At 38.8% G+C, this 13,769-nt stretch overlaps 1 protein-coding gene across 3 annotated transcripts; it reads left to right on the forward strand.

Moving 5' to 3' along the window:
• Positions 1-928: 928 nt before the first annotated feature.
• Positions 929-12,818, forward strand: srsf11 (serine and arginine rich splicing factor 11). Of its 3 annotated transcripts, none has more exon segments than NM_199576.1 (12): positions 929-1,188; positions 3,971-4,104; positions 6,101-6,210; positions 7,426-7,515; positions 7,931-7,980; positions 8,148-8,281; positions 8,927-9,008; positions 9,974-10,087; positions 10,647-10,736; positions 11,402-11,494; positions 11,575-11,746; positions 12,041-12,818. In NM_199576.1, coding segments are annotated over 12 exon segments (1,386 nt in total). In that variant the 5' UTR covers positions 929-1,063; the 3' UTR covers positions 12,233-12,818.
• The last annotated feature ends 951 nt before the right edge of the window (positions 12,819-13,769 follow it).

Below are 13,769 nucleotides of genomic sequence, written 5' to 3' on the forward strand. Positions count from 1 at the left end.
TATTTCATAATGAAAATCAGATTTTTTTTTTTTTTCAAAAGTAACCAACTAGTACTTTTTAAAAGAGTACTTTGTACTTTTACCTAATATTAGTATTATTTACTAAAATTTGTGTTATTTTAGCAGTGTAATAGTATTTTTACTTGAGTACAAAAAAGATTTCACAAGCATTTAGTGCAGGTTTATTATATTATTAATATATGATTAATAAATATTATTTTTATGTTTTTTATTTGTATCTGTTCCTATGCAATGTTTTATGGGTTGCTGAGAATACTTTTCAGGTCTTCAATACATGTCAGTCTTGAAAAAAAAAAATAGGTGCTGGAATTGATTTTTATTAGGCTGTGCCTGTATGAACCCTGTCATATGTACATTTAACATATATTTCAAGATTTGTCTGAAAGTGTAGGAATGTGACATATAGCCTATATTTATAAGGTAAAAGCAACATTTTGATGAATAGGCTACAATGAATACTTTAGATTTAAGTACAGCAGTTTTTTTTTTTACTTTTTAAGAACAACACCATTTTTAAATGAACTTTTAAAAGCACATTTTAACAAAAACTTTTTTTTTTTAATCTGCAAGCACAGTTAATATTCAGACTATTTCAAATGTTTAAAGTGACTGATAATAATACATATTCTTAATAATAGGAATTAATCTGCATCGTTTTTAAACTGTGAACACCTGTAGCTGCTTAATTAGGCCTATGACGCCATTTTTAATACTGGTTAAAAAATAGCGTCGTAAGGTGGTACTTGGAGAGACGAATTTTTTCTAAGGTGGTACTTGGTGAAAAAAGTTTGAGAACCACTGTTATAAACTATGGTTATCTTCCGGCCCGTGTTTTACGCAAAGCCTTTATTTTGAAATTTGCCGCACACGCCGCCATGTTCTTGTAAGCGCGCGCTTCACACAGCAACCCGAGCGCCATTACAGATCCGCAGTGATGCGCGCGTGAGGAGCAGGCCGCGACACACTTCATCCACTCCACGGAGGACAGATCGAGGCAAAATCGCGGATTTGGATGCATATTTACCGTCGCTGATCCAGGAAAATGACGTCCAGCAGCACCAGCGTGATCCAGGTGACGAACGTGTCTCCGAGCAGCACCGCCGAGCAGATGAGGACTCTGTTCGGCTTCATCGGCAGCATCGACGAGCTCAGACTCTTCCCTCCAGAGTGAGTCAAACACAGCTTTCACAAACACTGGGGGAAACTGCACACATTTCTGTACACAAATGTTCATTATTCTGCTCGTTCGTGCAGATTGAGGTCGAATATTAGCACACCCATTCACACTCGATCCGTTTCCGCCACAGTGAACGCGCACACTCTTCTGGTGGAGCTGTTAACCGACTATTAGTGTATTTGTCTTCATATTTTCTGCGTTGTGTGTATTAAGTTGACTTGTACACTCACACGCGATGTTTATTATGGTCATTGTACAATTTAATGTCGTTACTTTGTTACGTGAAGACGCGTGACGTCACGCACGTAAATCTGCGTCGACGCACAGTTCAGTTTTCGTGTGCACGTGTTTGATACACACTTTGTGTTAACAGTTGTTGCTTTAGTTGTGTTACTGTTATAATCACCAGATTTTCATTACAATACAATCTAGTTGTGGTTGTTTTTAATAGCGCTGTCTGTATATAATGCAGGTTGTTCATACACAAATGTAAATGTACCTACTATCTACTCTTCCTCAAGTGTTTTCAAAGTTTAGCTTCTTCTGTTAAACAAGTATTTCCGATAAAGCTGGAAGCCTGTAACCATTGATGATGAATATTGTATTTAATGTTTAGGATAACAGAAATATGTAATAAACCCCTGCTGGTTTGGAAGCACTTGTGGGGTTGTGGTAAATTTGGTTTTATGTTTGCACATTTAGATATTTTACTTAGTATAATTTCAGAAAAGCTTTTTTTTTTCTAATTCTAAATAGTAAAATCATATTAACAGCCAGTGACTATCAAAGTACAACACTGTTCGCAGTGGATGAAATAGTGCTAATGTTCTGATTTATACTGGCATGTAATTTCAGATTCTGTATTCAAAGTAGCCTGATCAACAATATACAGACTTTCCATAGAGATGTGGTTATCAGCTTTTATTTTTAAACAATGCATTAGTTTCAAATACAATACTCATAACTGCATGCTAATTAATCAGTTTTAATCAATTCTACTTTACTATTTTTAAAATTTTAAATGTGCAAATATAAAATCAACATCATCTCAATCTTGGGGGAGAGTAAATGAGTAGATTTACTACTAAATTATTTGCTTATTTTTTTGTGATCTCGCTTTAAAGCTGATGAACATTTTACAGTAATTTGACATATAAAGCTTCATAGTTGTGGAGCAGGTTAAATATGTCAAGCGCGTTGCCTATTTTATTATATAGTTTGATAAAACTATAATATAATATAATAAAACTTATGTAATAAAAGTATGTACTAAATATATATTATATATTTGATATATAAAGCTTCATAGTTGTGGAGCAGGTTAAATATGTCAAGCGCATTGCCTATTTTATTATAGTTTTTGTAGTAATTTTGTTGATTTGGTTTAGTTTGCATTTCATTGTTAAAGGATGTGATAGACTTTAGAGCAGATTTAGAGCAGATTTACTGGTGCAAGGCAAAGAAGAGACAACCCTACTCTAAACAACTGAAAGGGAACTTTGAAGAAAGCAGGCTTCTATTCACATTTTAATAGTACAGTAATTAAGCCTGCAATGTAAAGGCTAGCTCTGAAAATATTTAGTTTACAACATTGCTGTTGTGCAGCCTGCACACTATTGGTAAAGACTGAAAATTCTATTTGCGATATTAATACAATTTCCCATGACTCAAACAAATGAAACATTTTAGATGGTTTCGGATGATTATGTAGGGATGTGTATCTACATCAAATGAAAGGTATTTGGGCATAACGGCATTGGTCACAGCTTTTGCTAAATCAGGGTTGTGATTTTGTTTTAATCGCCCAACCCTACCTATATGGTGACCCTGGACCATAGAACCAGTCTTTGCAAAAAATGCAGTGTATAGGTTAGAAATGTATTTTTCTCCCAAAAAACATTAGAATATTAAGTAAAGATCATATTTTAATAAAATGTTTTTAATAATTTTTACACTGCAAATATATCCACTCCAGTTGTGATGATTAATAAACATTGGTAAAAATTTATTTTGGACAACTTTACACTTTTAATTTATGTTTTTAAGCCCTCAGTTACCTGCTTTTTTAATAGTTTTATCTCACCCAAATGTTTGTAAAATCATTAACACTTTATAATAAGTTTGCATGAATGTATTTGCTAACATAACCAAACAATGAATAATATATTCATTACGATATTGTTCATTGTTAGTTCATGTTAACTGCATTAACTAAAGTAAACAAGCATGAATTTATTTTGTACTACGATTAATAAATTGAAACTATAATTATTAAATGCTGTACTTTATAAGTACATTAACCTGTATTCGTTAATGGAAAGCATATTAATTCAGCTTTGAGAATGCATATCTTATATATGCACTTATGACTGATTTTCTGTTCTGGGGTCACATATGTAAGTTTGCAAACACTAATTAAAGGTTGTAAAAAGATGTAAAATTAAGTGTACTGTGAGCTAAACATGGCTTGTTCTTAGGTGTAGAAATAGAAATGCACTCTCTGAGACGTCACTACTCAGTCAGGCAGGGTTTTTCAGTAGCTTGTAATTAGTAACTTGTTCTGTGCTTTTGTTGTTTTTCACCCATCGAAAAACATCAGGCCTCCTCATATCTGCAGTGAAGGTAGGACGCTGCTGGATCTGAAGCCGGCAGATCTAAAACTGAGCCGGATCAAATCAAATCGAGCCAAACGTGAATATTTCACTGCTCTGTGCGTGCGTGTGTGTGAACTGTGTGTGTACACCTTGCAAAAGCTTCTATATTTTCTTTCAGTGATTCTCCCTTGCCTGTGACTTCACGTGTATGTTTTGTAAAGTTCCACGAGCCGGAGTCAGTCGGAGTATCGCAGCATCTGACGAACACAGTCTTCGTGGACCGAGCGCTGATCGTCGTCCCCTTTGCTGAAGGTTTGTGCCACTCCTTTATTGTTTTTAAATGTTACACGTAATCAATCCCTTCGCAGTGTTGATGACGGCTTTAGTGCAGTGAACTCCAGCGGCCGTCACACACACCTGAACGCAGTATGGGGACATTCACACAGAACGCGTTTCTTTTAAAGTGCTCTGCTTTTTGTGTTTTCGATGTAAAGGCGCACTTGATGGATGTGTGTGATCGTTACTCTTCTTTTTTTGTCAAGTTATAAGCAGTTGAAATTGTAGATGCAGCGCTGCTTGTTAATGTCAGTTTCAAAGCAGTGGACCAATCAGAAGAGTTGAGAAGTGGGACTGCTGCTGCAAGTTTGTTTAAAGTTGTGTTTTAATGCTGCGTCTTTAGTTTAGTTTTTCCCCGCGCGTGTGTTTAAAAGCAAAGACGTGTTCAGTGTGAATGAGCCCTAAGACTGTATATGCACTCAGGTGAATATTTGAGAAATGTTGGGGATTAGACGCCCTGCGTGGCAGGCGAGCTCATGTTTAACTCATTGCCTTTCCAGTTTAGTTTCATTTTTTTTGTTAAACTTTTCTCTTTGTCATCTGTGTGTGTGATTTTTATAGTGAACAAGGCAATTGCAGAGCCGGCAGATGTCTGAGAGTGACCCTCTGCTGCCCTGTAGACAAATAAAAGCGGCGGCCCACGTGTGTTTCCCTGCTGTAAACTATAATCCTCTCTTGTGTCTCCATTCAATTCAATTGAGCTCACAGACAAAGATCGATCCGTCTTTTCTTGCAAAGCACTAATGTTTAGCCTCAAATCCTCTGATTGAACTGCATGCTAATCAGACACGAGATAATCCACGGTAAGATGAGATGTAGCGCATTTCTGCATGAGTCTTTTGCACATGTATATGTGAGGAGAAGCAGCGCTTGGCAAGAGCGTAATGATAGCTGAACGCAGGGCTTTCCCTGCGCGTATGTGATGATTTGTCCAATCTCCCTCCAGTATTTTCAGCTTTTTGAGTAAGAAACAGTCTGAGAATGTTCTTTTGTTCCTCTCCACATGACTGAAAAGGCCTGAGAAGCTTTTTAACGGTCGTTTTCTGTTTTTTGTTGTTGTGTTTTCCAGTTCTTTTCCCTGGTTCTGCAAGTCCTGTAAACCAGGCCCAGCAGAAAATGCCACCCAACAGTTTTGTCTTCTGCAGCTTGTCCTGTTTCTCTCTCATATGTTCTCTCTATCTCTCTCTCTCAGCTCTCTCTCTCTCTCTCTCTCTGGTGTGTGTGTGTGTGTGTGTGTCAGTGATGATTGTGTCTTTGGAGTGAAGTATTAATTTCAGAGGCGTTCACCCAATGGACTCCATGCACTCACCAAACGTTCATTTGTCATTTAACTCTAGTTATTTTTCTCTTCAGCACTTTTTGACACACACACACACACAGTCTGTAGTTAAGTTTAAAACGGGCTTTTGCTGGAAGAGGTCCTTTCTGTTGTATATCTGTGTCAAAGTTTACCAAAGGTAAAGGCAGCTTTAGCTCTGGAATACCAGCAAAAGCCCCTTGATGTCTTTATTTTTGTGTTAGTTCTGGTAAGTCACAGCATCAGTGGTTTAATGAACTGTCATTTAATGCTGACACCCAAATCATAAACTCTGTTTTGTCTATCTTGATGTCTCTGTGTGCTTTATAGCGAAGCAGCCGACCTGAATCGCTTGTTCATTATACAACTTATGAAACTTGAGAGCACATCCCAGTGGAGATCCGGCTGTGCTTGCTTACATTTGGTTCATGACTTAAAAAATCAAGTTCAGGTGATAACATCTTGGCAGTGTGTCTAGTGTCATTTCTTTTCTTGTAGTATTGTGCACTTCATGCTATTGTTAAGGGACCTCATGTGTTAGCTTGCTCTGGCAAAGTGAGTACTGATGTCAGTGCACATTATCTTGCAAAAAAAAAGAAAGTTTGAGTTTGTGGGTCTGTCTGTGTGTGCGTGGAGAGCCGCGGCGTGCTTTAACTGTGTGTTTCTGTTCTGCAGGAGTGATTCCTGATGAGTCCAAGGCTATGTCTCTGCTTGCTCCGGCCAATGCCGTTGCAGGATTGCTTCCAGGAGGCGGACTCCTCCCCACACCCAACCCCGTCCCATCTGTGAGTGTCAATCTCTGTAACCCGAGGCTATATGCTTATTTCAGGCGATCGCCATTTTAAAACACGAAAGCGAGGCAGCGGTGGGAAGGAACCCGGGAGTATAGCATCAGCACTGTAAACATTGCAGCAACATGCTGTGAACTACAAACCTCCAGCTGTTGCCATAAATTGCAAAATGCAGAAATGGTGTAAACATCACTTTAATATCATGCAGTAAGTTTAATCTAAACAATTAACAGCAGATTAGGCATCAAACAACATCACAATCTCTTTAAGAGTAAGTGTCCTCCTAGGTTTCAGTTCATGGCAGCAGGTAAACACCATGGGGACGCTTCCCTGTTTCAGTCTATGTAACCCGGTGAGCAATAAAACCATGCAGTCCTCTGTAACACACCTTCGTGTTGTCTGTAGCAGTGTTGTCCCGGTACTGAAGTTTTAAAAGGTCCATTTCCGCTAACATTTAAGCGCCGCCGAGTTCATAAACTGTGCTGATTTGCCATAGTGTTCACCAGTGCTCAACTGGAATGACTGTGATTGGCTGTGAAGGTCATCAGTTCACCGCTCTTCACCGATTGCTAACACAGATAGACATTGGAGCGTTTTCAAGCCGTGAAGATCGGTCGATTTATCAGTAGATTGCTTGTTTGTGTTTGTACTCGGTAAACATCAGTGAACTGATGACCTTCACGGCCAATCACAGTCATTTCTGTTGAGCACGTGAACACCATGGCAAATCAGCAGTGTTTAAGAACGCCATCAACAGTGCTTAAATGTTAATGGGATATGGCCTTTTTAAAATATTTTTTTACGTTTCAGTACTGAAGTTTTGTCTTATATAGTGAAAGAATCCGTTCATTAACTTAAGGTTGATAAAAGGCATCTAAAACGTGCGTTTGGAAAAGAAAACGTTAGCTAACTAGTTTCATTTCCCTTAACTTAGCTGAAAATGAGCTTTGATATCCCTTTTTATTTTCACTATTCATTCAGAACGGATCTTCAGATCACTTGGAACGTGGTGAAATGGTAAATTTGTGTCACTTTCTCTTCGCTGATGAGATATACAGTCAGGTAGACAAAATTCCTCTCTGACTCAGACGATACTTCCAGGTTTCTTCCACCGCAGCCTCGATTTCGCTGTTTAAAATGTCCGCCTCGTGAAATCAGTCTATGGTCCTCCTTGCACTGTAGTGATGCTCGTGTGCTTTGTCTTGTCAGATTGGTGGCGTCCCTCTCGGCGGTCTTGGAGGACCAAACTTGGACCCGATGGCAGCTCTGGCCATGGCAGCACCCAATATAAACCCACAGGTTTGACCATTTTCCATTCCTTCAATAATGGCCAGACCTCATCTAGCCTTTGTACAGAAATGGCTAATGTTAAGTGCTAAAGGCTGGACGATATGACGCATATCAATGCCTTGATTATTTGAACTCTTTTGATGATTGAATGATTAATAAAATTTTCAATGTAATAAACTTTTTTTCCCCTCATAATTCATTTGCATTGTAAATATACTCTTAAATATCAAAGGCCTTTTTTCTACAAGCGCAAGTAAACTCTATTACGTTGGTTGTAAGTTGTTCATTTTAGTTTCAGTTAGCTAGTCAGTCTTAAATGTGTTGTAAAATTCATCATTTATAATTTTGCATAACTGACTCACAAATCATGAAGCTGTTTATGCAGCAGGACTCTTTGACTCATGCTTGATGTTTTTCTTCTCAGTCATTGTCAGCTGAGCAGCTCATGAAGCTCATGGCATCAATAGACCCCAAGTAAGTTCATCAAACACCTCATCTGCAATCATGCATTTTGTGTGATTTTAATTTTAAAAATAATCCACATATATAGTATTTATTAAATGGAGCATTAAAGGGAGGGTTCACCCAAATATGAAAATGTACTCTGTTTTAAATCATCTATTTATTGTGTGTTGTTGCAGATTGAATCCTCTGGCCGCTGGGCTCAATCTGACCCCTGGACTGAAGGCAGACGCCTCCAATAAAGAGATTGAAGAAGCCATGAAGAGAGTGAGAGAGGCGCAATCTCTGATCTCTGCTGCCATCGAGCCTGGAAGTAAGTAACTGTGTTTCCACTCGAAGATGAGAATTAGATTCATGCACCAAACTGGAATATTGCAGCGAGAAACTGCACAGATATTGCTGAGAGAAGTGTAGTTTGCTGCACTGTTGGGATTCTCCACTGTGCTGTTTGTTCTTTAATACATGAGCTGTGCCTCAGAACACCACATGCAATGGACGCAGTGAATGTGGTGGAGACAAGAGCACAGACAGATGCTCAAGACAGTTCTGGAGGGAATAATAATAATAAAAGAAGAATAATGCTAAAGCACTGTGATGACGGACTGATGGAGGGCTAAGTGTCTGAACAACATCTCACATCCGCAACAGTGGAGAGCTGAAAACCAACATTAGAGACACAAACACCCTCACACACACACACATTAATATATGATCAGCATCTGTCAGAAACTACTGATGAAGTGCATACACAGTTTATTCACTAAAGCTGTTCACAGCAGACTTCTGTGTTTTTAATTATTAGATATGTTCATATATTTAAACATGTAAGTTTTGTTTACTGCAATATTCCAAAATATGCATGAAGATGGGTGGTTTGAAACGGCTAGTGACCCATCAGACATTCTGCTCATGTAAATATTGAAGGATGCTACACTAAATTGTGTCTGCTTCTCTTTAGGTAAGAAGGATGATAAACGAAAGCGCTCGAGATCGAGGTCCAGATCCAGACGCAGGAGATCCAGGTCCCGCTCCAGACACAGGTCTGTCTTAATCGCAGTTTGAGCTGAAATTTGGGCCAATCTGAATAAATTGTGAGCACAGCAAGGTTATTGTAGTTTTGCATTTGTGAATTAGTTTTATTTTGGTAGTATTTTTAGGTTTGCTGTACGCTTGAGTTTTTGTTCATTCCAATAATGGCTGTTTGTTTTAGTTATGCATTTAGTTTAGTGTTAGTAGTTGTCGTTTATCAGAGTGCACAGAACATGTTTACATTCACTTTTGTGCAAAACATTTAGTATTTAAACCATGCAAAACCTCACAAATGCCATGAATAGAAATTCATTAAATGATAAAGAATTCAGAAAAACTTCATATTAAAAAACAAAGTTTATATAGAGAGAGGGTGTTTAGTATTTTATAATGTTCACTAAGTAAAACATGAGAAGGTCAATGTTTCAGTTAATGAAAATGTCTTTAGACCAGGGTTGACCAAACTGGATCCTTGAGAGCTGCTGTCCCTTCATATTCAACACATCTGCCCTATAATTTTCTAGTCTACCTATAAAGAGCTTGACTATCTGATTAAGGTGTTTGGGTTGTAACTGAACTCTGCAGGACGCTTTGTTTGAGCTCTCCTGCTTTTGACCAATAGCTTTAGTCTTGAGCTGCGGTCACGCTGGAGTTTGTGTGTGTGAAATTGTCATACTGCGCCAGGAAAAGGGCCGGGATCAAACAAGATGATTAGATGTTTAAAGCGAGCGATTGCTCCATATTTTACATTTCTGTGCAGAGAGGACATGTTTGGATCCTCGATTGGTCTCATGCAGTGATGCGATTTCACAGATCAGAGTTCACCAAACTTAAACTTTGCAACACAGCGAACTGCAAAACTCGTCGCATGAGCTTGCATTTCCAGTCTGACACATTCACGTGCATATGAACGGAAGTCTTTGGGGTGAAAAATCAGCTTTAGTTTTGGCTTACTATGATGATGTTGTGACCGCAGGCGCTCCAAGAGTCACTCCAGGCGGAGATCTCGCTCCAGGAGCAGGAGGAGGTCCAAGAGTCCCCGCAGGAGGAGATCTCACTCCAGAGACCGCAGCAGACGCTCCAGGTCCAGGTCAGTGTCTGTCAGTCAGTCCTCGGGTGTGTCAGCTAGGGATGCAGACAATAACTCTGTTTAATTAACTGTAATACTTTTAATAACTACACTATTCACTTAGGGTTAATAAACCATTAAGGCTCCACGATGGCATGTTTCTGCTGCACGTAACAAAGCAAAATCATAACAGTTATGCCAGCAGTTCACGTTGTTTTTAATTCTAAAAATAGAAATAGTTTTTCCTTATTGTTTGCTTTTACTTTTATTTTGTGACGTGAGCTTCAATAAATTACAACACAAAATTTTATAAACATTTGTGTTAAGTTGTTGAATGTAAAAATTAATCAACGTGAAATAAAAAAAATCTGTAAATTTGAATGTCATTTTATGAAAACTGATTGATTTATATTGATAACTGTAGATAATTCTGCTCACTATAATAGTTGTATAAAAATGTTTTTTTTTATAAAGGCTTTTCATCTCTAGTCCTCTATTGAGGCACTCAGGTGTCTCCAGGGTTATTGTGGAGAGATGCTGGCTTGTTTCCTCACAGATGTTTGGTTTGTTTCTGATGTAGAGATCGAAGGAAGGATGAAAAGTACAGGAAACGGTCCAAAACTCCACCCAAGAGCTACAGCAGCGCCAGACGCTCCCGCAGCACCAGCCGGTCAGTCTGGACTGTTGAGTGTTTATTAACTTCTCTTTTGAGTTTTTAGAATCGCCAAAAACATTCTAATTCATTAAAATAATAATAAAAGTTGCCATTTAAGATTTTAAAGTTCAGTTTTCCAAATTCAGAGCCAAATTCTGTGCTTTTCATTAGATTTAGTAAGAAAATGATTTCCTACACGCTTTAATGTAGAGCTATTTAACATTAGAGGTTTTCTGCGAATGTTTTATGTTTGTCTTTTAATTAATGATTTAATTTTTTTAAACTGTTGATAGCCTAATCAATCAAACTAAAATTAAATTGCATATGGAAATTCCTTTTAATTTATCAACAATTTGTTTACTATTGAAATATAAACAGGAAAATTAGATTGTATAAAATAATATTTGAATTCGACTGTAAAATAGTGATAAATCTGATATGATGAAAGCTTTTGTTTTGTTTAATGATTCAGAAACTTGTCCTTATTTCTATTTATTATATTTCTTTAGCACTACTTTTGATGAATTTACCCAAAACACTTTAAATTAGGATTTTCTTTGGCACAGAAATCATTGGTCATAATTAAAATAATGCACTTATAAAAAAGTAAATTGACAAATTAAGAATTAATGTTAAACTTTCTTTGGTTTTGAATTAAAATCCAATGCTTCGTCCTCCAGGAAACGGCACAGAAGGAGTCGCAGCATGTCTCGATCACCCAAAAAATCCCGATCTCCCAAGAGAAAACTGTCCCGCTCGCCATCGCCACGCAGGTAATTCTCCCACATACACACACAGTACTACATGATCTCCCTTCTGGGACACACTTTAACCCAACAACTGTTTCTATCAGGCACAAGAAGGAGAAAAAGAAGGACAAGGACCGCGAGAGAGACCGTGACCGAGACCGCAAAGAAGACCGCGACAGAAACCGGGAAAAACGGGAACGTTCCACCAGCAAGAAGAGCAAAGATAAAGACAAGGATCGAGACCGAAAGTCTGACAGCGAGAAGGGAGATGTGAAGGTAAACCGGTCTTACATCCGTTTAACAACAGCGTGTTTCCCTCAGACATGTGCTGGCTTCAAAACTAATGCTAGATTATGAGTAGATCACTTATCCAGTCAATGCACAACTATAGGGTTGAATTACTATGGAAATACAATATAATAGAAGTCAGGGATTTCAAGCATTCTTCAAAGTATCTTCCTATGTGTATGGCATTGGTTTGAAACGGTGTAGTACGAGTAAATGACTGATAATTGACATTATTGAGTGAACGGTCACTGTAACCGGTTGTGAACTGCTTTGTGTCTGCAGGTCACCAGAGACTATGATGAGGAGGAGCAGGGCTACGACAGCGAGCACGAAGAACACGAGAGGAATTCAGACGCTGCTTCATCACCGCACGCTAAAGAGCCGCTAGCAGACAGCGCAGACGATGCCGGACGCGGAGAGTCTGACGGAAACAGTGAAGACCAGCGAGACGAGGACATGGACATGAGCGACTGAAACAGCCCCTGATCAGCGTTTGAGATGTATTGATGGAGTTCAGATGCAGGAAAGCTCATCCGTCTGAACTGCTCCATTCCTTTTGTTTTTTTAAATGCATCTGCTGTATTCACTGGTACACGCTCGTCTTAAATGTTCCCGGATTTTAGAGCTGTTTCTTTCCTCACGGCTGATGTGGAATGGTGTTATACTGTATATTTAGTGTCAACTTCTCCCTGAAAATACCACCATTCGCTATTTCTGTCTGCGGTTTCTATTTAAAGCAATTACCCTCTAATTAAAAGTGCTTGGATGACTTGTCGAGCAGTGTTGATTTATTTTTGTTTTTCATTTTAATGAAATTGCATTTGTTTTTTATAGTTAGCCTGAGTTAGTTGGAAAATGTTTGTCTTTTTAAAGTTGCCGAACGTTTGTGAAACTTCACGTAAACTGGATAACGTTTTCTCGCAGGTCCTTCAACAGTTCGCCTGTATCTGATTGTGTTTTTCTGTAGTGAACACACATCATAGACTGTAGTTTGCTAAGAAAATGACTTAACTGTACCCGTTTGCAATGTTACAAATTGAAAATAAAACTTCATACAAAATTCCCGTGTAGTCCTGGTTTCTTCTCAATCACAATGTGGGCATGTTGAGATATTACACTGATCTAAACGCTCACTTTTGAGGTAATGTTTGATTCTGCATGAGTCTGAAATATGTAGATTAGAACCTTTACAATTAATCTGGAGCAACTTTATCAAGTCATTACATTTTAATTCATAGACATAATAAGCATACAGACGGGCTGCTCTGAGTATTTTAGAAACTGCTGATCTACTGGGATTTTCACACACAACCATCTCTAGGGTTTACAGAGAATGCTCCGACAAAGAGGAAATATCCAGTGAGCGGCAGTTCTGTGGGTCAGAGGAGAATGGCCAGACTGGTTCCAGCTGATAGAAAGGCAACAGTAACTCAAATAAGCACTCGTTACAACCGAGCTCTGCAGAAGAGCATCTCTGAACACACAACACGGCCAACCTTGAGGCGGATGGGCTACAGCAGCAGAAGAGCACACCGGGTGCCGCTCCTGTCAGCTAAGAACAGGAAACTGAGGCTACAATTCACACAGACTCACCAAAACTGGACAATAGAAGATTGGAGAAACGTTGCTGCTCTGATGAGTCTCCATTTCTGCTGATACATTCAGATGCTCGGCTCAGACAACATGAAAGCATGGATCATCCTGCCTTGTATCAGCGGTTCAGGCTGGTGGTGGTGGTGTAATGGTGTGGGGGAGATTTTCTTTGGGTCCATTAGTACCAATTGAGCATCAACGCCACAGCCTACCTGAGTATTGCTGCTGACCATGTCCATCCCTTTATGAGCACAGTGTCTCCATCTTCTGATGGCTACTTCCAGCAGGATAACGCAGCATGTCATAAAGCTCAATCATCTCAGACTGGTTTCTTGAACATGACGATGAGTTCACTGTACTCAAATGGCCTCCACAGTCACCAGAGCTCAATCCAATAGAGCAGCTTTGGGATGTGGTG

Source organism: Danio rerio, chromosome 11 (assembly GCF_049306965.1).
Source record: "Danio rerio strain Tuebingen ecotype United States chromosome 11, GRCz12tu, whole genome shotgun sequence".
NCBI lineage: Eukaryota > Metazoa > Chordata > Actinopteri > Cypriniformes > Danionidae > Danio > Danio rerio.